General features: G+C 38.7%; 3 protein-coding genes and 1 pseudogene across 8 annotated transcripts in view; 1 reads left to right on the top strand and 3 right to left on the bottom strand.

Moving 5' to 3' along the window:
• The first annotated feature begins 2661 nt into the window (after positions 1-2661).
• On the top strand, positions 2662-9857 carry LOC122089008. Of its 2 annotated transcripts, none has more exons than XR_006143198.1 (3): positions 2662-3158; positions 6835-8425; positions 8512-9857. XR_006143198.1 is itself a non-coding variant. In XM_042658415.1 (3 exons), the coding sequence occupies exons 1-3, from the start codon at positions 2882-2884 to the stop codon at positions 8610-8612; spliced, it is 1965 nt and encodes a 654-aa protein (XP_042514349.1). In that variant the 5' UTR covers positions 2665-2881; the 3' UTR covers positions 8613-9857. The 2 variants fall into 2 exon arrangements, 1 of the variants encoding a protein (XP_042514349.1); XM_042658415.1 differs by having other exon boundaries at positions 2665-3158; positions 6835-8335; positions 8426-9857.
• Positions 9858-10973: 1116 nt separating this feature from the next.
• On the bottom strand, positions 10974-12315 carry LOC122089505 (annotated as a pseudogene).
• A 3103-nt stretch (positions 12316-15418) lies between these two features.
• The window catches only part of LOC122089103 (chaperone protein DnaJ), an 11011-nt gene continuing 3384 nt past the window's right edge, over positions 15419-23045 (bottom strand). Inside the window, exons 3-7 of one of the 3 annotated variants that reach the window (XM_042658566.1) lie at positions 22511-22541; positions 16364-16390; positions 16153-16285; positions 15979-16043; positions 15419-15772 (exon numbers count right to left, since the gene is read on the bottom strand). In XM_042658566.1, coding sequence (XP_042514500.1) covers positions 15989-16043; positions 16153-16285; positions 16364-16390; positions 22511-22541 — 246 coding nt within the window. In that variant the 3' untranslated portion in view covers positions 15419-15772; positions 15979-15988. Of the gene's footprint in view, positions 15773-15978; positions 16044-16152; positions 16286-16363; positions 16391-20489; positions 20620-22025; positions 22212-22510; positions 22542-23045 lie in introns of those variants that run through there. The other 2 variants (XM_042658567.1, XR_006143231.1) reach the window with 2 other exon arrangements.
• LOC122089102 lies at positions 16825-20596 on the bottom strand. Of its 3 annotated transcripts, none has more exons than XR_006143229.1 (7): positions 19223-20596; positions 18456-19142; positions 18248-18331; positions 18084-18159; positions 17556-17872; positions 17080-17437; positions 16825-17010 (listed from the first exon to the last, which is right to left on the bottom strand). XR_006143229.1 is itself a non-coding variant. In XM_042658565.1 (6 exons), exons 1-6 carry the CDS (start codon positions 20573-20575, stop codon positions 17213-17215), a joined length of 2742 nt encoding a protein of 913 aa, XP_042514499.1. In that variant the 5' UTR covers positions 20576-20596; the 3' UTR covers positions 16918-17212. The 3 variants fall into 3 exon arrangements, 1 of the variants encoding a protein (XP_042514499.1); XR_006143230.1 differs by having other exon boundaries at positions 17110-17437; XM_042658565.1 differs by having other exon boundaries at positions 16918-17437.

Raw genomic sequence — 23045 nt, 5'->3', positions numbered from 1 at the left:
CTACTGAGCTTTCTAGTAATTTTGGATTATAAGTGCTTTGTTTTGCCACTTGGTAAATTATGTACGAGTCAAAACTTGAAATGTGATGAGGAAATTTAGGAGTCTACCTGTTTACAAAATTTGGGTCACACCATGTCTTGTGGAAAATTTTTGAGCCAATCAAAATGACTTGTATAATTATGTCAATCAAATATACCTTGCGTATTTGGGTGGCTTGATTGGATAAGTTTATTGATCAGTTAAAAAAACTGGCATATGGCTTCTTGTGTTTGTCCAAATTTTGTGAATAGGTAGATCCCTAATACCGTTTGACACCTTAGTTAAAGTTTTAACCCAATTGTACTTTTCCAATTGGTAAAGTGTTTGAAATCCAAAGACATTGGGAAAGTGCACAGTGGTCGTAAAGGCTTGGGGCAAGTGTTGAATTTGATTATGAAATTAGACAGTGGTTTGTCCAAATACTAGGTTTTTTATCTAACAATCAATATTGTCACATCATTGCCATGTGGGAGAATTAGGTGGCCGACCAAGATTAGTTATTGTAATGCATCAGCAATGAGTCTTCCCACTTGGTATTCAAAGTATTAATATGAAATAAGAGCAAGATCAATACAAATTTTGCTGGAAGAAACAAAATTTTTTTCTTGTGTGACAGTTAATGCCATGGAGATAGACAATATCGAATATGCACAAATAAATCAAACTAAGCCAATCAAGAAGAAGAATTAAAATAAAAAAGGGGAGGGGGGTGTTGCAAACCCTTAGCCATGAGGCTCTACTTCAAGAAAATCTCCATTATAATATTGTAGGAATATAATCATTTCTAGCCTACTGCACTCCAACCCTTAGATAATAAGTTAATTTTCATCATACGCGATAGATTCACTAGGAACACTTCTTTTGTTCGTGTCTACATCTCTATCTAGGATAGAAAGTGTCACTCTTCGCATACGTTGGATCGGTGTGGCTCCTATCACCTCTCACAGAATTCGAGATTGAGGAAATAATTGCCTCATTAATCCACTGTCAAACTCACCCTATTTATTTATGATAGAAAGAATGTTATCTCTCTAGCATTATTACATAATGATCTATTCCGCTTGAAAACAAGGGCTGAGTGTGAGTGGAAAATGCTAGATAGACAGCGTTCCTCCTCTATATAAAAAGAATTGTACATGAAGGAAATAACTTATGTGAATCACCTTACATGTTGCCTTTAAAAAAATTCCCCCTGTGAAATGACCCAACAAAATCAAATTCCCATGTATATGATGAATGTATATTTTTTTTCTCTCTAGATCAAATATAATTCATATGTGGACATGATTAGGTGATGAAGTATCCCAAAAAAAGCATGAATAGAAGGTTTTTTTTTTTTTTTTTTTTTTCTTTTTGCAAATGGATAAATGGGCTCAATTATTGATGGTCAGCTCTCATCTTTTCAAATAATTAAAAAAAAATAAAAATAGTTTGACACATGTTGGTATAAATAGTTACACTACAATGATGTGGACATGATATCACGTCCACTTAAACCACCTTAGAGAAAGTAAAGTTTTTGTGGAGGAATGAAAATTATTAAGATTTTCTTGTAATAATAAAACAAAAATTGAATAAAGTTTGTCTTCCCCACTAAGCATCAATAAGATGGAAATAAAATTTTTTAGATCATAAATCTCTTATCAGAGAAAATCATAATTTTTTTTGGGGGGGGGGGGGGTGTGGGGTTGAGCCAAAATTGAATAATTTTCAATGTCAATCCATAGGCCAACTTTACCTTCGTAGAGAATATCTAAAGATAAAGTGCATGTTTCGTTTCAATTAAATTAGAGTAGCGTAGTTCCAAACATATTTGGCTTCACTACTACTGCAGGTTAATTTTTGGAATTAGGCTAGAATTGATAATTAATTTTTTAATCTAACTCTTTGACTCTGAAGCAAACAAGAGAATATTTTTGAGAAAGATTATCAGCAACCAAACAAAAGAAAAAGAATTGGGGAGCATCTAAACTAAATCGAGAATGAAAGCACAATAGATAGATTAAGAATTAGAATTAGATCCAAATATGATCGAAGAGATCCATCACCACCTGCATGCATGAGATCCATGGTCCAATCTAATGGTCCTTCTTCTCACATAAACTTTTTTTGATAAAAGTAATTATGCAACCTATCTAAGGTATATATTTTTATCATCCAAGACAATCCCTACTCAAGTCCACGTCATTGACACTTTATTCTAAACCAGAGACAAATCCATCCGATTCAGACTGATACGGATTGATCTAGAATTCTATATCAAGAATCAATATTGGAGAAGGGCAAGACCAATATCGTATCTGATACCGGCTACTAAAACCTTGGTTTTAATTTGGGAGTTCTTGAAAGTTGGAACTAAGGATATGAATTTGGAACCAAAATTGTTTATTGAAATTGAATCGAATCTTTTAAAATTGAAATCATGATTCGATTTCGAATTTAAAGTTTAAACCGATGATAAACCCTTAGTTGGAACAGGAGGAGATTTGCGTAGGCCATTAGGGGTAGATAGGTTAGATTACAGAAAGTCCCCCACGACCCTGGACCCCACTTTTCCCACCGACCCACAAAGGAGCCGTCCGGTGGCATCGACTTTTCTTACTTTTTACTGGGGGGCGCAACTCGCAAGACGCCGCTCTCTTTAAGTCTGTAAATCTCTGTAAATCTGTATGATTCCTTCTCTTAAATCCTCTAACATCCGAGGGAAGTGATCCAATTTCTCCGTTCTGCATCGGCTATCGTGCACCGCTGTGTACAGGTCAGTGAGGGACTGTCAGTCACAGACTCATAGACAGCATAGCATATTAGGATGGGTGGTGGTGACTGAACGACGACGACAACGATGGCGATGATGGGCGGAGGCGGGGGAGGAGGAGGAGGAAGGGCGGAGGCGCAGTATGTAATGGCTAAGACTTCAGTTTGGTGGGATATAGAGAATTGCCAGGTTCCAAAAGGCTGCGATCCTCACGCGATCGCACAGAATATAAGCTCGGCCTTGATGAAAATGAACTATTCCGGGCCCGTCTCGATCTCCTCCTACGGCGATACTAACCGTATCCCTGCTTCCGTCCAACACGCCCTCTCCAGCACCGGAATTGCACTTAATCACGTTCCCGCTGGTAATATTCTCTATTCATATTCTGTTCTTCCACTCCCAATTTCATAACCCTAGTTTTTCCCCTTAAATCCTTCTTTGTATTGCTATGACCTCGATGTGCTTACGTAATTGTTTGAATTGTTCCATCGTTTTTTGTTTAATTTTGTCGAAGATGTTTTGCTGCTCCGCACTATCTTCTCCCCTTTCTCTAAGATCGCTTGAATTTTCTACTAATGAAGGGTTTTTTCATTTACCTAAAGTTCGGATTTATGACCAGCCTTCTTCCAAGTTGTCTTCTTCTTTGTTTTTCTTCAATTTCTTAAGAGAGCAATGGGTTTTCTCTCTTTCCCCCCTCCCTTACTTCTTCTTTCGGCTTTCGATCAATAGATGACTACATCCCTCCGCGGATTAGGAGATATTATTTGTGGAATCCATCTGTTTTGTGCTGATCCCTGTGGATAAAACCTAGCTTTGTGTTGTTGAGCTTATTAACGAAGGAGATATACGCTTTTCTGCTTCTGTGACTTGCCAACCCGAATTCCCTGCTTACACTGTTTGTTGATTCTGTCTCATAGTAGATAGAATTTTATTGGTTGCTACTGTTAACTCAGGTCTCTCGCTTGTTTCCCTTCATTGGTGGTCCTTCGATTTTGTCATCTGCCTCTGAATCCATCCTTGTTTCACTCTTCCTGTCCTTATTTATTAGATTGCATCTTGCAGAATCACGGACTTATTTAATTAAAACCTGGATCTGATTCTTAAAACTTAGTTGGATGGTGGTTAAATCTTTATAACCTGAGGACATGGTTTAAAAAATTTCTAGTCTCATCATATGTATATTTGCTTATTTAATCTTCTTTAACGAGGAGCTTTATTTTTCTTCATTTTCTATGAGATCGACGAGCTTCTGTTTCATGCAACTGGTGCATAGTGTCCCCAGTGAAGCACAATATGCATTCTCTAAAAAAAAAAAAAAAAAAAAAGGGAAAATTACATGATTACCCACTTTTGGGTTTCCCTTTTCAAAATTACGTAATCTATGTTACGGTTAACAAAAATACATTATTTTATGTTTGAGTTTACAAAACTACCCAAAACAGTGTAAATCCATTGAAAATTTTATTTGACGGTTTTACCCAAACCACCCCCACCCCAAAAAAAAAAAAAAAAAAAAAACCAAAACCTCCCTTCTCCGCCCGCTCCTATCCTCTTCTTCTTCTTTCAATGCGTTGGATATTGTGTTACATTTCAAAGCGTTCTGATTTCATTGATATATATAGCGTATGAACAGGAAAACTAAGGACCGAACAAACGACGATATCGTGCCGGGAACTCTCGATTTTGGGACTTCCACACCTTGGAAAGGAGTGAAGAGTCGAAGAAGAGATAAGCCGGTTGAGTTGTTTGACTCTCATAGAGTTGGAGAACCCTTCCTTTTCTGAGCCTACCAACAAAGTGGAAGGCCACCCACCTCCATTGAATGATGAGGAGGAGGCCATGGCCGCTGCCTCAGCGAAAAGGAGGAGGACAAGAAGCAATGGTAGACCACCGCCGACGGATAGGAGGAGGAAGAAGAAGAAGAAGAAGAAAAAAATGAATAATAAGAGCCAGCAGTTGCAAGTGGTCTCTCCCTTCTTCCACAATAATAAGGGAATCTCCTTAACGAAAAACCAGAAGCAGAATTCACCTCCACTGCCTAATACCCTAATTAAGGGGAAAATTAGTCGAATTCTATGAGATTCCCATTTCTCGAGGTCGTCTTCTTTGTCACGAGAACATGAGGAAACTGCTATAGAAAAGGCAGATAATGATCCGTCAAAGAACAAAGAATCTTCCAATAGGTACCCAATGAAGCGGAGAAAGTACCACCCTTCTCATCCGATTCTCATTCTTATTCTTATGGGACTCCGAAAATAGAGAGCAAACATCAAACGCAACTAATAACAAAGCAAGCATGAAGATATCAACATCAAACACAACCAGTTTGGGGGAAAACAAGGAAAATACAGCATTCTGATATGCCCTTCGGAGTGGATGTATGGCGGCAACTCTCGCGGGAGTGTTTGCTGGGGCTGGTGGTGTGGTAGTTTTCAGCAGAGAAGACAGGTAGGGAGTGTAGGGCTTAGATGAGGTTACGGGTTGCAGAGAAAGCTTTGCCGTTAGGTTTATGATTGCGGTTGCGAGAGGAAGAGGGAGAGGGAGAGGGAGAGGGAGAGGGAGAGGTGATGGTGGTGGGTAGTTGAAGGAATTAGGGGTAGAATGGTAAAAAAACAGACATAATTGAAGGAAATTGAATGTTTTGGGTAGTTTTGCAAACCTAAACTCAAAACAATGTATTTTTGTTAACTGAAACATAGATTGGGTAATTTTGTAAAAGATAACTCAAAAATGGGTAATCATGTAATTTTCCCAAAAAAAAAAATACTGAATGTGAACTTTTGATTGTGGGAATGTGGGCTCTAGGCATCTTCTAAATTTTTGTTATATCTTCTTTGTCCTCCTTTAGCGTTTGCACTATCAGAATACACAATAACTAGGGTTTAAAGCCTTGTTACCACTTTCCATGGCAGGATACTTGTTTTAATGCACAGAGGTGATGTTCCACATTGATGTTAGCACCTAATGTTCTTGGAGGTGTCATGAAAGAGAACATTTACCAAGTTCCATCCTTTTGTTTTGTTTTGTTTTTTTGTTTTTTTGTTTTTTTGTTTTTTTGTTTTTTGTTTTTTGTTTTTTGTTTTTTTTTGTTTTTTTATTTTTTTATTTTTTTATTTTTTAGATTCAGATCCTCTCCAGCTGGGGGGGTGTGTGTGTGTCTGGAGAGGGACCAGCAAGACACATAACAGGAGAGAGAAATAGGGGGTTGGACTTTCTCTCTCCTGTTGTGTTATTTTGGTCCTTCTCCAGCCACCCCCACCCCCCGTGGCTGGAGAGGATCTACATCCTTTTTTTTTTTTACCAGTATCTGGTACATTTTGGTTCCAGATATACCGAGTAAAGGAAAGAAACCTGTACCTTTATACAGAACGTTTCTTTTGAGCTATAGTAAGTTTTGCACCTTTTTTGATGGGGCATGATTCTGGGGGGGATGGCACACTTCTCATTTTATGTTTGTGCTTTTTTGTTTGAGGGTGTGTGTGGTATTCTGCAGTGTTTAGCACATTTTCTGCCATATCAGTGCAATGAGTTCCAAGAACCAGCATGTGCTCTTCTATCACTTTATTCTTCCTGTTTGTTTCTCCCAGGTATACATGCAACTTTGAGATATGTCTACCTCTAATATGCCCATTTATCTTTATTCCATTCTAGTTACTTCCATTTTCCTTTTTTCTCCCCACTGTTTCTAATAATCAGATCTCAAGCTCTTTTCATCACTTTATGATCATCCTATAGTATTCATAATGGTGTTTATGGATTTTCTTATTTGATATCTTTTCCTTTGTTTCAAATTCTTTTCCATATTTTATACTCTTGCACTTCTAATTTACATGGCCTAGGTCTTCTCCTTGTGCCATGATTTCTAGAGGTCACATGGTAGACAGCATTTGATGCCTGGATGCTTAACACTGGTGCAGCATACCTTGGGAACTTTGTTGAGCACAGGATCTCTTGTTTCCTTTAATGAGCCAATGATTCCAAATGGTAAATAGAAGTATTTTGTTTTAAGCCTTTAGTCACTGGCATGTTAATTTGGACAGGTGTTAAAGATGCGAGTGACAAGAAGATTCTTGTGGATATGCTGTTTTGGGCAGTGGATAATCCTGCTCCTGCAAATTATTTGCTGATTTCTGGTGACCGTGACTTCTCCAATGCACTCCATCAGTTGCGTATGAGGAGATATAATATCCTTCTAGCCCAACCGCAAAATGCATCTGCCCCACTTCTTGCCGCAGCCAAGAGTGTCTGGCTTTGGACAAGTCTTCTGGCAGGAGGACCGCCGCTTTCAAATGGTGAATCATCACAGTTTGCTAATAGTAATGATTTAACCAACTCTGACATTTTAAAAAGACAAACAGCTGACCTTGGTCAGATAAACAACTCTGTTGATCAAATTTCTGAAAGCTCAACTTCTGGGAGTCATAAATTCTTCAACGCTGGAAGGATTGGTGACAATAAATATAAAGGGAAACCAATTTGGAGAAATCCAAGCCAACCAAACATATCGAGAACTTCAAGTGGGCTGGTTGGGATGCCAGGGGGTCAAACAAATGGATCCACTAACCAACCTGGGTATGCACAAGCAAAGCAGTTCAGGGAAGCAACTCATGAATTCTACGGTTCTCACAGGCCTAAAGCCACCTCAAGTGCACCACCTACTCCCACATATGTTCCAGGCTATCCTGATCCTTGGAATAATGGAATTTTATTCCCAAACAATTATCAGCATCAGTTTTCACAGCCATCAAGGCCAGCCAACATCCCTGTGCAACCTTCTTTTGCACCGGGTAATCTGTATGCCCCAAATTCTCTTAACTATCAATCTCCTCAAGTTCCTCCAAGGCCTGATGGCCCCACCTTTACCTCAGGTCATCCTACAAATGCCCCTGATATCAGTAAGCTGAATGTTTCTGAACACCCTAGCGGTGTTCACAGTCCTAGTAGTTTTCAACAACGAAATGCAGGGGAGTCCGAATCAAATTCTATTATGGAGTCTTCAAACCCTGCAGGTTTAAATGTTCCGCAAAATGGGCAAGAGTTGCAAAACAATGTACCTTTTTACCATGACCCATTGAACAATAGATACCCTTCTCATGGACCGGAGTTTCCTCCCCGGTCTTCCTCTCCAATGGGTAGTAACCCTGTACCCAGCAATGGTGTTTGGGGAACCCCAGGATGTCCGCAGCCTTCTGAATTTGTCCAAGGCTATATAGGGGTTGTATTACTTGCTTTGAACACCCTAAAAAATGATAAGATGACACCAACTGAAGCAAACATAACCGATTGTATTCGTTATGGAGATCCCAAGCACCGAAATACGGATGTTAGGAAGGCCCTGGACTGTGCCATCGAGCAGCAAATGGTGGTGAAGCAAATTGTAGGTGCATCCCAGTTTTATGTGAGTAAAAATGAAAAACTTTGGAAGTGCGTGAACCCTATAGGTGGTAATCCTAAGGAGTATCCAAAAGCAATATGGGATGGAATCCATAAATTTCTAACTTCATCTGTTGGGTGTTCTGCTATGATGGCTACTCAGTGCAGGTAAAGCTTTTTGCAATGCTGAGTTACCTTTTGACTTCTCGAGACTCTATGCCTGATGAAACTCTTATACTCTTTCTTTTCTACTAACAGGTATGAAGCAGCTATCATCCTAAGGAAATTGTGCTTGAATGATCTCATACTGGGTGATATGCTCAAGATTTTGAATATGATTACAGATATCAAGAGGTGGATTGTCCCTCATCAATCCGGCTGGCAGCCAATTAGTATTACCATTGCAGAGACTGATGGAGATGTAGGTACCCATTCTAGTGGTTGATTATCAGTCGAGGACGGTTGTGGTTGAGGGGACCTGGATATTAGAAGTAGATATTATAGTTACTGTCAAAAGGACCGGTCTCCTAGGAATTGTTGTTGATAAGCTTCTACTTGTAGTTATTACAGAAGGTGGACAACTAGGGATGCTACTTTCTTCCTCTATTTTAGTTTTGATTTCTGGTGGAGTTCTTTGCTGCTATCAGTAGGATATGGAAGGGTAGTACTTGAAGTGATGCATACATTACAGATTTTACATCCCATGTGCAGTGTTGCAGCAATATGGAGTTTTTTGAGATTATGGGGGTTTCTTCAGTTATGAGTCTTTGATTAAACATTGAGCTTCTCTTCATGATTGCTTGATAAGTCTGCAGAACTATTTTTGTTTGGAGGAATTGGTTATCAGCATCACAGAGTTTGTTGAACAAATTATGAGTCTTTGATTTAATCTTGAGCCTCTCGTCATGGTTGTTGATTAGTCTGCAGAACTTTGTCTTCATCCATGGAATTGGTTATTAGCATCGCAGAGGAAGTTGAATGCTATTTGTAAACCTTCAAGCAAATTGGTTCAGCATGGTCTAGTTTCAAATGTAACCTATCGAAGCAGGGTAGTTGATATTCCATGCTGTCATCATTCTTACATAAAGTCTCTTGGATTTTAGTTCTACTGGTAGTTGGACAACTTTCTATAGTCAGATCCACTGGCAGGTTAGTTCTGTTTGTTTCCATCTTTCTCAATGCAGTTTGAAAGTTTGTTTTTCTGGACCATGAAGCACATATAGCATGACCAAAGAACAAAGGAGCAAGGAGAAATTATGTATTCTAGTGCAGAAGCTTCAAAGTAAAGGTTACAGTACAATGGACATCATTTTGGACGCCCGAGTAAGCTTTGCAACCGAAAGTCTAAGTAGAACCACCAGTCTCAGATGATTGGTATCATGTGAATGAAAGTACCAGTCGGGAGCTGATTTGTTGGTAAGAGAAATTTAAACCTTTGCTATGCTAATTGTAGTGAATTGCAGGGGATTATCAACTTGGAAACTGCTATGTAGCATCTGTATGTGGATGAAATTAAGTCTTTGTAAAACCATGAAATTGTGTTAGTGGTTACTGTTTTAAAGGTTGGAGCATCCACCTTGTAAGTTTATATATTGTATTTGGCGAGTCGGAACAGTTTGTCTCTTTCATGGATGCTTGTTTGTCAATATCTTCTCTATTTGTAGATCGAAAAAGAATATTTGTTGAACCATTTTAGCAGGGTCTCTGATATTTTGTTCCTTTTAGGCACATAACACTTGTTACTCAGGATATGAAGAACATGAGATGTGATGCAACCTAAACTAACAGGTAAGGATTGCAAAACAATGATCATCCTTGAGGTGAAACTGGTACAGCATAATCTCGGTAGATATGAACTTGAAAATGGAACTGATCTATTTTGTCCAAGTTCTATTGGCTGACAATAAACTGATATATTTACCGAAAGTTTGTGCTCATTTCCAGCATCCATTATTATTACACAAATGCTACCCCCATAGCATTTGTAGATGGCCCATGGAGAAAAAGGGGGGGGGGGGGGGGGGTAAAGGGCTTGAGGAGGCTGTTGCATGTGAATTGTCATTGTTCAGAATGTGTCTAGAAGCTGGTGGATATGGAGCTGGAGGTGATGGTGAAAGATACGATGGTGTTGGCTGTGAAGTGATAACTTGATCCACAATTACCTTAGTAGTTTCCAAGCATAAAATTTATATTAATTAACCTTTTTTTTGTTTTGGGGGGGGGGGGGGGGGGGTTGTGTTCGTAAAGTGGTGGGGATGGGGAGGAGAGCATTGAGGAAGGAGATACGATGACTTAGATTGGATTCTAACGTGATGAGGGGGATATATTCATGAAGAAGTGGGACATATTGGATTTTAGGTGGTTGATAACTTGATCCACAATTACCTTAGTAGTTTCCAAGCATAAGATTTATATTAATTAACATTTTTAAGGGAATTATAGGCAAAGTTGAGCGTTCTCTGCTTCATGTTTTTCTTTTTAACTGCAATCCTACTCCTCCGCATATTGTTTCACTCCTCCGCTGAACAACAATATGTTTCGCGACCCCGGGGCCATCCATCTCAAGGATCCCGAAATTGGAATTCATAGAATCTAAACTTCTAGCCATGATCATAAAAATGGGATGGGAAAATTACATGATTACCCACTTTTGAGTTTCTTCTTTCATAATTAACCAACATATGTTTTAGTTAACAAAAATACATTGTTTTGGGTTTGAGTTTACAAAATTACCCAAAATAGTGTTCATCCCTCAACTGAGGAGATTTTTGACAATTTTGCCCCCACGCTTCTATCCCTTTCATCTTCATCTTCTTTCTACCCCCATTTCAGGGATGCAAATAAAGTGGTGATTCCTTAACCGTGTTAGATGGAATTGATCATTTCCAACTTCCTTGACCACCTCAACTATAAACTGATCTCTCATGTACAGTGTCTTCAGATTTTACCTCTTCTGTCTCAGTTTTGTCTTGGATCTCCACCCCTTTATCTACAACTTCAAAATCTGGAAGATCGAGGTCCTCAGCTTTGGGCTCCATTTCTTCGGATTTCTAAATGGAAGAGGAAGTCGAAGGAGTAGGAGCTGGCTCATTTAGAATCAACACATCAATTTCCTGAAAATACACTAATGTTCTTTGTCTTTGAGGGGATGAATGCTTCCATTCTGCCAGAGATTCTTGGGTTGGGAATACTGAAGGAAGACTTTGATTGTTTACGGGCAAAAGGAGATGAGGAATTCATACCTCTACCTGATCTCAGACCCTCAATCTGACTATAAATTCCCAACCTTCCGTCTACCTCCATAATCTGGAATCCTAACTTCAGGACTAATTCTACATCCTTTGCCTTCCCCGAGAGATCATAACTCACATCCCACTGCCGAACACGCGTTCCTTCCAAGCTCTTCTCACGTATTCCTGAACCAGGAGACTCAAATCCACATAACCTTTTCCAAAATCAAGCTACTTAGCATTGACAACAATCACGTATATCCAGAAAGGTCGTGCCTCAAACTTGAGTTGTTTCCCACCGCCACTGCTACTGTAGCAAAGATGGCACCTGATAAGCAAGCTCTCTTCGAAGTTTGCTGCTCCCTCCAAAACCCTAGCAGGCATGGTCATCACTGCCCTATCTCTGGTCTCTTTCTTCTTGACACAAACACAAAGCCGAAGCCCATTCATAGACGCCGGAAGACCGGGAACGGTTACAACTTCAACAGAGAATAAACAGCTTAATTTGTGCCTCCCAATACGCAAAAGAGCTTGAACAGGCTTCCAATCCCAAATTCCTTTCTTCTCTGACGAAGCTTGTTTATCATCAATGAACTTCTTAGTAGGTACGTCCAATTGATATGCCTTGAGGTTCGGGCATGATAGCTAGGAAGACAAGGACATGCATCTGGAATGAGCTTTGGGTTGGGGTTGTTTTTCGTCCTCATTTGGGTTGGTGGGAGCAGAGACATGAGGAGATGAGATTGAAGGAACAGAGGTCTAGGGAAGAGATAGGGAAGCGGTTCTTCTAGTCGAGGAGGAGGTGTGGGGTTGGCAGAGAGATTGGCACAACGCCTCAAGTTCTTCAAGCAATTGGGTATCAAGTTCTTCAAGCAACTGGGCATTAGAGTCGCGTCTACCAGAGAGCTCCGCTGCCATTGAAAAAAGGGTAAGGAGATGGATATGGAGTTGAATTTGATGCAGAGAGAAAGAAGAGAAGTGATAAGCAGTTGGAAGAAGGGAGGTGGGGGTAAAATTGTCAAAAAATCTTCTTAGTTGAGGGATGAACACTGTTTTGGGTAGTTTTGTAAACCCAAAGCCAAAATAATGTATTTTTGTTAACTGAAACATAAGTTGGGTAATTATGAAAATGAAACTCAAAAGTGGGTAATCATGTAATTTTCCCAAATGGGATCGGTCAGGATGACCCATATCCGAAAGTTATTGGTCAAGATTGATTCCGAGTTTTGACCCTAGTTATTAAATCCTCCGACTTATTCATAAATAATTCGGTCGAACAAAATTTTATGAATAATTTGGTCCAAATCCAAACCAAATAAAAAATTTTGAAAAGTTCTCGAATTTTATAGACTTTTTAAAATTCATGAATAATTTTATCTGAATTATAACTGAATTTCATCCCATGTAAAAAAAAAAAACACTTTATCTTGAATAAATCAATAAGCCTTTAAAAAATAGTGTGATTATTATGCATTTATTATCCTAATGTCATTTTTTTTTCTTTTTTTAACAGCAGTCGACAAAGCTTATCTTTCTTAAAGTAATCTCTCACACTAATATAAATAAAATAAAATAAAAAAATCTCTCACCCCATTTTGGTTTGATTAAGTCATACAGTCATTACTCTCTCTCTAGTCTTTAAGGTGAACATGCATGGTGGGTGACGTTTAGGCTCTAGGGGTGCAACAGGGCCGGGTTGGGCTGGGTTTCTTAAAACCCTAGCCCAACCCTGAGTCCCCTTAATTGGGCCCAAACCCGCCTTGACCCTAACTCAGGGCCGCAAAACTTCAACCCTTGCCCTACCCTTCAGGGTTCAGCCCAACCCTTAACCACCCTAATTGGTCATGATTTTTCAAGGTCGGGCCAGGATGACCCTGACCCTGACCTTGATTGACCCTGACTTTGGTTTGACATCAAGGGTTGGGAATACCCTGATCTTGACCCTGCAAAATATGAAACAACTTAAAAATAAAAAATATGCATAATAAAGAGGAGATAAAAAATACAATGTTACAAGTCTTGGTAAAAAAGACGAGAGATCTTTTTTTTTTTGGTAAAAAAAGTAAGAAAGATCAGTGAGAAGATATACTAAGAGTTTTGAGGTGTCAATGACTTAATGTCAAACAACATATAAAATTAAGTTAAATATAGGGTTAACATCGGGGTCATTACCAGAGTCAACATCAGGGGCAAAAATCAGGGTTGGATTCAAGGCGGGCTGGGAGGGCCAAAGACATCAACCTTTGCCCGCCCTGACCCTGACTCAGAGTCAAAAATTTCAGGGTTGGGCCGCCCTTCAAGGCCAAAATTTTTGGGTTGATACTTGTTCAGGATCAGGGCGAGCCAAGGGTGGGTTCGGGCCGTCAGGGCCAAACTTGCACCCCTAGGACCAGCTGAATTTGTGCTCAATCCCCCCTTAGTCTCTCTTTCTCTGATTCGGTTATTTGAGCAATAGGAAATGAGTTTAGAAAAAAAAAGAACTAAATATAATATTTTTATCTTTAAAATTTAAAATTCTAATTTTTATATCATTTGTATGTTATGTACATATGATAATTGATAGATAATATGAAACAAATATTGCAAATATTAAAAATAACATCCGAATATTTTGTCCGCTTTTTATTTCTATAAACGAATAATTCCATAATCTGAATCCGAACTCGAATTTTATTATTCTGCTTTTTTGACCGCTATTTTGACCGAATCGTTGAATTAATGAAACGAATTAATCCGAATAATTCTTCATCCGAATAATTCCCAAATCTGAATTTAATAACTATGGTTTTGATTGACCCCCGATCAATAAAAAAAAAAAAAAAGGCAAATCCATCCCATACCAAGTCCAGATCGGTATTCATTAAGACATATCCCAATCTTATAAAACCTTGGAGGTAGCAAAGATCGGTCCTCTCCCAAGGATAACAAGGATCGGCAATTACTCTTTTTCTTTTCTCTTAGCCAGGGACGCTTGAACTTGAAACCTCCTGGTGAGCATGGTTTTTGTGCACACCACAACTCACCAATTGTGCTACACAGCTGTTATCGAGAAGTACTCTTTGCTACACCAGTGCCACAGAATCCTCTAAACTCCTCTAATTGTTGAGTGACATGACGATTTGTGCCGAGGTTCATGATAAGATGTTGGAAGACTTGTACGCGTTATGCAACTACACATGAAATAAGAAAACCAAGACGTCCGACTCCACATCAAACCAATAGAAAATTTAACATATCTTGGACCTCTTTCATGTATCTTCCACCACCAAAAAGACACAATTTAACAACTGCTTAGAGCAGCTGGTGAGCTGTGGTGTACAAAAAAATCATGCTTACTAAGAGGTCTGGAGTTCTAGTCTCCTAGCTGTTACTTACTTCCCTCCCTACCTATAAGAAAAAAAAAAAGACAATTTGTTGTTTCAGATCAAGCAAATTCAGACTAAATCATCCTCCCCAGAACTCCTTTCTTTTGACGTTCCCAAACTTTAAAATAGTTTGGTTCAATTTTGTTGTAAATTAATATTTAACCTATCAAAAACATACAAACACTGGACAGAACCAGAGATATGCCCCTTGCCGCTTCTATGCTTAACCTAGTTTCTGAAACCATGCATAGAACAATCAGAATTATGATTTAACTTTCCAAACAATTTATAACATGTGAATAAAGATTGACCTTGAGATTTAGGTAGGACAATCCATGCTCAGATCCAGCCTACCTGTTCAAAACACTAATTGCCCCTTTACAGAGATTAAAAGTAGTTGAACAAGATCGACGACCACAAAAAAAAAAAAACAAAGGGAAAGGTTTTGGGGGGGGGGGGGGAACCATGCCCAGAGTGAGGATTCTTTCCCGCCCACCCTCTCTCTCTTGACCATAAAAGCCCCTTGTTGACAAACCATTTCCCATGCTGTGATTGATGTGGTGGGAGAATCACTCCACGCCCTCACTGTCAGCATGTTAAACCCTCCCCCCATACAAAAATGTCATTCCACAAAATGATCTAAAAGTAAGCACACAGAAAAAAATCATCCGTCTCTGATTGAAAGAAAATATCTCAATCTTCTGCACCAGGCTACAAAATGAGTTGTATCCTATTATCCTTGGAAATTGATATAAGCTGGAAGTTTATAAGATACATTCAATGCAAATCCATACGTAATTTATTCAATTCACTTCCATCAAGAGAGTATCAAGGAGGGCTACATGAAAAGGATATCTATCTATCTATATATATATATATATATATATATATCTATTCTAGAGGGGATGGGGTTGGAGGAAAAATTAAAGCAACATTTCAGTGCCACAGGCTCATGCTCCATTCCACGCCATGGTCCACATGTAAAAGATGCGAGGAATAAGAAGAGTATTCTGAATGAACAAATGGAGATTTATCAGGCCACCACTAAAAACACTCATTGAACTAACATAAACATACTGTGAATTTTTAACTAGCCGCTTGTTGGGGAAATCACCCATTCAGGGGTTCCATATTAAATTTGTGCATTTGATAGCTATAAGCAAAAGCAGGTTTCATGCATACAGACTTTAAAGCAAAATTTGTGGCGTTGATGTACCTGATGTGTTTTAAGGAAGAAAGGGGTTGTGAGAAGGATAAGTTTCTTTTTGCCTTTGATATGCCCTGCAATGTTAGCACAACATATATAAGCATTTAATACCCCAAGTAGTATTGGACTTTGACAAGGATGAAGGGAGAAAAAAAGTGACTAAATTGGGATGAGCCTAATCACCTAGCAGCATTTAAACCCCCGAGTGTAATTGTCCCCAGGATAAGAAAAAGAAATGGAGCCTTAACCAAAGCATTACTGCTCCTTGCCCCATGCACCCTTGGAGCACCCGTTCTCACAACTCGTGTACGTGTAGCTAGTCAAGAATTATTATGGTTGGAAACTTAGGAACAAATATTCAGTATATATAGATATATATAGCAAATAAAGTTACCTGATGTTGAACCTCCCTGCACTGAACCTGTAATGGTCATGAGATGAAATACTCAGCAACAACTCAGATATCTACCCATCATGTCAAAATTATTATTTACCTTCATTGGAGTATACACAATATATACTCCAAGAAGGATTTTGGAATTCTCATCATGGTTTGCAGCTCAGTAGTTGACTGACTCCCACAGCCGGGAGATAATTACTCAACAACCATATTATACTCCAGAAATACCGGAGTAAATGGAAATGAGAAAAACATGTCTAAATTGCATGCCCTGATAAAAAATTAGTATCTAACCAATATCTTAAAAGCAAGAGAAAAAAAATCTGTTTATGAACATGCACAAATGATAAGTACATCAGAAAACAATAAACAGAACCTATCATGTAGAGGGTCACAGAAAAATTTTCCTGGGGGGGGGGGGAGGAGGAGGAGGAAGGGGGGAGGATAACATTTTAAGGATCTGAGAAATATTAAAAGTAGACTATAAATAGATTAATCTGAACATATTCCCCCAACCAAAAGTGGCACAAACCAAAATCACCGGAAGCTTGCTCTCAATCTACTGAATCATGTAGCAGAGAGGTATCGGGTAGATACTCAAAATTCTGGCTGTTCACACTCTGGGAATCAGCACTGTTTACCTAGCAAAAGAAGATACAGGATATAAACAAACCAAGCCAAGAACTCAAGAGATTGGACTTGATGATTACCTCTGATTAATAAATTACACAACAAATTACATCAGAATTGCCTTGGGTAACTTCAAAGCATTGCCTTATCACTATTCAATTATTGTAGCATTCTTCAAATAACTACTTCATCCAGACGAGCAACAGAAATCAATTATTCACTCAAATCATCGTCAAGAAATTCAAGATCATCATTATCATTATCATCATCATCAGTAGCAGCAACTATATTTGCAGGGTGAGCCTCCAAAGGTTCAACCAATTCGACCAACGGCCCCATCTCCAAAGCTTCCTTTCTTGTCTCGTCATTTGCATCTTCATTCTCATTTACCTCATTTTCATCTGCCTCTGCTTGCTCCATCTCATTATAGAGAATCTCCTGTAACCAAACATCAAGGGCTTTTAGTTGCTTTTGTCGCAAGTGAAAGCAGGACCTAGAAAAATGCTCAATAGAGAAAAGAATGCTTTGAAGAAGTTAAATTTGCTCATAAAAGAACCTCGTCTTCCTGTAGTGCTTGTTTCTCTGTCTCTACAATCCAGTCATCTAGTAGGTTTTCTACCAGGACATTGTCAAGGGGGATCCCATCATCAGTTTTTCTTCTCAATTGGCGTTCCTTAAGACGCAAGTTATAATGTACATAAATAAGGTCATTCAATCTTTTCTGAGCCAGGCGATTGCGCCTCTTGCTATGGATCTGATCATAAATACTCCAATTATGTTCACACCCAAAAGAGGAGCATGTTTGACTTAATATGCGAATAGCAATTCGTTGTAGTTCCAAGCAATTTATCCCATGTTGTTGCCACCAAGCACCTAAGAAGGAAAATAATCAACACCACCAATTTATTACTAAAGGAAGCCAAATGCCAAAAAGAAAGAGAGAACTGCACATCTTAACATACGTTCATGCACTTATTTATTGAAGGCCCATGGGTGAAACAAGTAAAACATCCATACACAATCTAAAGAAAATCTGCATAAAAGAAATTGAAGAACAAGTATCTTAGCATTCTAATATAGTCACCTGGGTCAATCTCTGCCCTTGTACTTATGGCCAATTCAGTTCCAAAATCAGCTTTAGCGGAAACAAAATCAGAAATCTGAAACGAACAATCAATATTAACAAATAACAAAGGGAAAGAAAAGAAAGGTGGATAGCAAGTAATTTATACACAGAATTATTATTACCTGCATGGATGCAGAAATCCTCTTTCCGCTGTCTGGCTCTAGTCGAACAATACATTCATTTAGTCCACGAATAACCTCAGGATGCTACAATTAAATAGGAAAGTAAAATTATGCAGATTTCTAACAGAAACAAAAAATAATAATAATAATAATAACAATAAACGTAATAGTTGCAAGCAACAACTCATCATCTATTCATTCCTCATACCGCTAAAAAATCAGGACGATAACGGTACGATGGATTGAGGAAGTAGGCTGCCACATATAGAGGATGATGAAACAACGAGTTCCAATGGTTATCTACGACAGTCCAGAATGGGCCGTATTTTCGCACATCATCACCATGAATAGCTTTCACTGCTAGCTTAGCTCTATGCATGTCATTATAAATGGATGGCATGGACAGGCCTTCATCACTATCAACCTTTTGAAGGACTTGAACAATTGGCTCCACAGATTTTCTGACAAATTGCATCTTCTTCCAAAATGTAGAATTTAATACAATTTTCTCAACTTCCTTTCCCTCATCCAATTTGGCGAACCGAGATGAAAGCCATTTGTTTGATTGGAACATCCTTTTAAGACATATCCTACTGTCCAACAAGCTCTGTAGAGTAGCAAAACTTGTAGCAAACCTTGTAACTGCAGGCCGGAGAAGATCCCGACCTTCTGTAAATTCCTTTTTCATAAGATTTAATAACCAAGTTCGGTTGTATATGAACTTCGTAACTTTTTTGCCTTTGTCCATGCACTCTCCTACCCACTTTATCTTTACAAAATCTTCAAGCATCCGATCAATACAATAGGCAGCACATGGTGTCCAGAATAAATTCCTCCTCTTCTCCTCCAACATCTTCCCAGCAGCCTTGTAACTGGCAGTGTTCTCAGTAATTACCTAAAACAGAAATTAGTTGAAAACAATGCAAGGGATACAATTGAATAAAGTTGACAAGAAAAAATAATGAAGAGCGGTACCTGCACCACATTTTCCTCACCAATCTCTTCAACCACTTTGTCCAACAAGTTAAAAAGGTTGGACGCATCTTCCACTATATCTGTTGCATCAATGGAAGAAACAAAGTACACACCACGTGGACATGAAACCAAAAAATTGATCAACACCCTTCCCAGTACATCTTTCCAACTATCTGCCATTATAGCACAGCCAGTAATTGACCATGATGTTTTAAATTCCACAAGATATTCTTTGATTGGTGTAATCTCATCCTGAAGAAATCGACCAGAAATCAATCGGCTAGAAGGGCCTTTCAATCCTTCACCATATTGACCAACCAACTCCAGCATCTTTTGGAAGTATGGGGAGCTTGCTGCACTCAAAGGAATTGCTGCGTGATAAAAGAACTTGCAGATCGCAGATATCACTTCCTTACGAGTTTTTTTATCTGACAGTGTTTTTGCCTTCACCTGTTTGTAGGATGACAGAGTCTGACTTTTTGGTGACTTCAAAATGACAGAATCGAATCTTGATCTCTTTAGCGGTGGGTTGTTACCACTGGTACCATCACCAGGGGACCTCCCCAGGAGTCTTTTCCTTGTATCTTTGCCCAAACTTTTATCCCCCATCACTAACTTCTCCTTACTTCTGTCATGTAGAAGATCCTGCTCCAGCTCCTCCTCTTCATCCTCATTATCTGAGTGCATGTAGAATGCTGCAATCTCTTTAGCTCCAGGTCGCCGCTGTCTCCTGCCAGTTCGGTGCCATTTCATGTTTTCCTTCATTTTTAGATACACTTCCTCTGGAGCCTTTTTACAATATGCAACTTCCCCTGGAATCCTGGCAAGATGTTGCTTAAAACGATTTATACCTCCACTAACTATTTTTTCACAATAATTGCATTTTACCTTCTTTTTCCTCTCATCTTGAGCAACACCATGTTCCCAACCTGGGTCAACATATCCTAATGACCGAAGGGGAGCCAAACTGATTACCAAATTCTTATCACCCATCACTTCTTTACCTTTGCTTTTATAACTAACATGCTCTTCCTCCTCGTCATCATCATCGTTTGAGTGAAAATCCAAAGATGCCTGTTCTTCATCTTCAGATTGCCTTTGTTTCTTGAAACACCGACTTCCCTCCAAAGCTTCCTTCATTTTCTGGCATACTTCCTCCGGAGCCTTCTTGCAATATGTAACTTCCCCAGAAATTCTAGCTAAATGTTGCTTTAATCTGTATATTCCACCACTAACAACTTTCCCACAATAATTGCATTTGACTTTCTTTTTCCTCTCATCTTGAGCAACGCCATGCTCCCATCCAGGGTCAATTAATCCCGTGGAGCGCAGCGGGGCCATCTCTTCAACCATTCAGCAAGTTGCACACTATCAACTTTTACCCTTCTCTGGTTTAACTGCATGGATTGAGAACGCAGTCAGTTAGAGGGGCTACAAAAAGAAAGCCATGAAGAGCACAAAAATACTTCCCAGTAGATGTAAAGCATCCCATACCATCATATTATTAGGAATTTGGCAAAACAGATTTTCTTAGTTTTATAGAAAAGGAGAACTGAAAGAATACTAGAGTCTTTTGATCAGATCCACGGACAGATGATAATAGAATGCTCAGAAATCAAGAAAAGAAAGACAATGAGAAGATGCTACTATCTGTTTCAGCATATGTATGTTGCATTGGGTGACTGGGGTCAACCCCCCCCCCCCCAACTTCCCATAGAATGTAAAGCACCCATAACCATCATATTGATAGGAATGGCAAAACAGATTTCTTAAGTTTTATACGAAAGGAGAACTGAAAGATATAGTCTTATTGATCAGATCCACGGACAGATGATAATAGAATGCTGCAGAAATCAAGAAAAGAAAGACAATGAGAAGATGCTACTATCTGTTTCAGCATATGTATGTTGCATTGGGTGACTTGGGTCAACCCCCCCCCCCAATAAAAAAATCCCTCTACACATAATACACCTTTCCCCATAAAAGTTTTAATAAAAAACTGTGACAGAAAAGGGTGGAGGGACAAGCGTGGAAACCCAAGTTCCACCAATACAAGACGTAGTTGCTAACTGACTGAATAAAATCCCACCAAGCGAGCCATAGAAACCAACAAATCTTTAGACACTAATTGAATAAAAGGCTGTTATATAATATTTCGCAATTCACATGCTCACCAACATAACATAGGTAGATAGAAAGAGCACTTCTTGAGCACTAGGAACTGATGTGCACGGATCAAATAGAAGGGGGAAATTCATGAATAGCTGTAACAAAGCATCTTTAAAACCTAAAACATTGAGAATTAAGAAGCAATGTGTTCATAAAATAAGCTTTAGTATAGATGAGAATTCTGGAATGAACTGTAAACATTAAGGGGTTTGGTTCATGTTGAAGTACATAAGAAGGTAGCAAGGCTAAAACCGAAGATGGTTAAGGAGACAATTAGAGATTTAGAAACTCAAAGTTCGGAAGAATGTATGAAATTATGGAATCAGACAGATGAAATCAACTTTTATCAGTCAGATGATACAGAAAATACCGAAATCGACACTATTATCCTTCCCACTAGCTAAGATTACAGGTTTTTAATAGAAAAATGACAATTAGAGAACTACCAAAACTCTGGTGTTCGATACGTACATCCTTTCTCATTCTACAGGCAACGTTCAAGAGCGGCAGAACTCCAACATACAAGATCCTTAATTTCTCCCACAACATATCTTAAATCTTATTCTTTCATTAGTTAAACACCAAAATAATAAAAGGGGGTGGGAGGGAAAGGAATTTCAACCACACAACATACACTGTGTGTTCAATCTGCTGAAGATCCTTCATGAATCCAGAACTTCCACTAAATTTCCCCTCCAATGTCCGAAAGCTCCAGCAGGTGTACGGTTTCTTCCTCAAAAACTAAAGTGTATTCCTTGAGCAAAACTAACCAGTTTCTTACGCATTGTACATCGGTGTAAATGCACATGAAGAATCAAAACTTCAAATTAAATAACATCAGTAGTTTTGACTAGTTCAAAAAAAATAAATCAAATAACTCATTGACTCACGCAAGTATATCAACGTATTTAAAGAAGTGTGCTATGTCAATAGATTGTTAACAGAAAAACATTATATCATTTTGGCCATGTCCAATGAACCAAAAATTGTTTAGTTTACTCTCTTAGTCAACCAAGGAGCTTGCAAACCATAATTTATTTATTTATTATTAATAATATTATTATTATTATTATTATTATTTTTGGGAGCTTCAATAGAACAAATAAAGGTGACATTTACCAGTCCGCAGGCACGAATATGCTTCCGAAATCTGCACAAAGCGGACATTTAATGGTTAGACTGGGGATTAAAACCTTCAATGAAAAATCATACCAATGGCATGCACAATTGGAGGAATTTTCAAGGTTCAATTTCACAATTTAATGGATAGGAGTGGACAGTAAAGTTTTGTGATTATTCTTTTCAAATTGAGAAATGGCATTGATCTTATTATTGTCCAGGAAGATTCATGTACCTAAGGTTCTTCAAGCAAAGATCAAAGGTTCTTCAAGCAAAGAAATATATGGAAGTGGCTAACTAAAGCAGCAGTACGAAGGATAGCCGAAGAGTATCAATAGCAATGACTCCAAAATGTATGTTCTAGTTTTGGAATACAAAGACCTGCAGCATGAACGCTTGAGATAAAGAAAATGGCTGAATATAGAATATCTATAAGTTTGATGCCATAGTTCCAATTATTCCTCTAGTTGGATCATTGGCTAAAGTGAAATTTTGTAACACATTAGGGCATCCCAATAGTAAACCGGTCCGGACC

The sequence above is a fragment of the Macadamia integrifolia genome, chromosome 9 (assembly GCF_013358625.1).
Source record: "Macadamia integrifolia cultivar HAES 741 chromosome 9, SCU_Mint_v3, whole genome shotgun sequence".
Taxonomy (NCBI): Eukaryota; Viridiplantae; Streptophyta; class Magnoliopsida; order Proteales; family Proteaceae; genus Macadamia; species Macadamia integrifolia.
This window is presented reverse-complemented; position numbering and strand designations above follow the sequence as displayed.

Coding starts and splice junctions, on each gene's coding strand:
- LOC122089008 (XM_042658415.1), top strand. CDS start 2,882: ATGGCGATGATGGGCGGAGGCGGGGGAGGAGGAGGAGGAAGGGCGGAG. Junction 3,159..6,834: donor ACTTAATCACGTTCCCGCTG/GTAATATTCTCT, acceptor TAATTTGGACAG/GTGTTAAAGATGCGAGTGAC. Junction 8,336..8,425: donor ATGATGGCTACTCAGTGCAG/GTAAAGCTTTTT, acceptor TTCTACTAACAG/GTATGAAGCAGCTATCATCC.
- LOC122089102 (XM_042658565.1), bottom strand. CDS start 20,575: ATGGTTGAAGAGATGGCCCCGCTGCGCTCCACGGGATTAATTGACCCT. Junction 17,873..18,083: donor AAGGGCAGAGATTGACCCAG/GTGACTATATTA, acceptor TTTCCTTCTTAG/GTGCTTGGTGGCAACAACAT. Junction 17,438..17,555: donor AAGCACTACAGGAAGACGAG/GTTCTTTTATGA, acceptor GTTTGGTTACAG/GAGATTCTCTATAATGAGAT.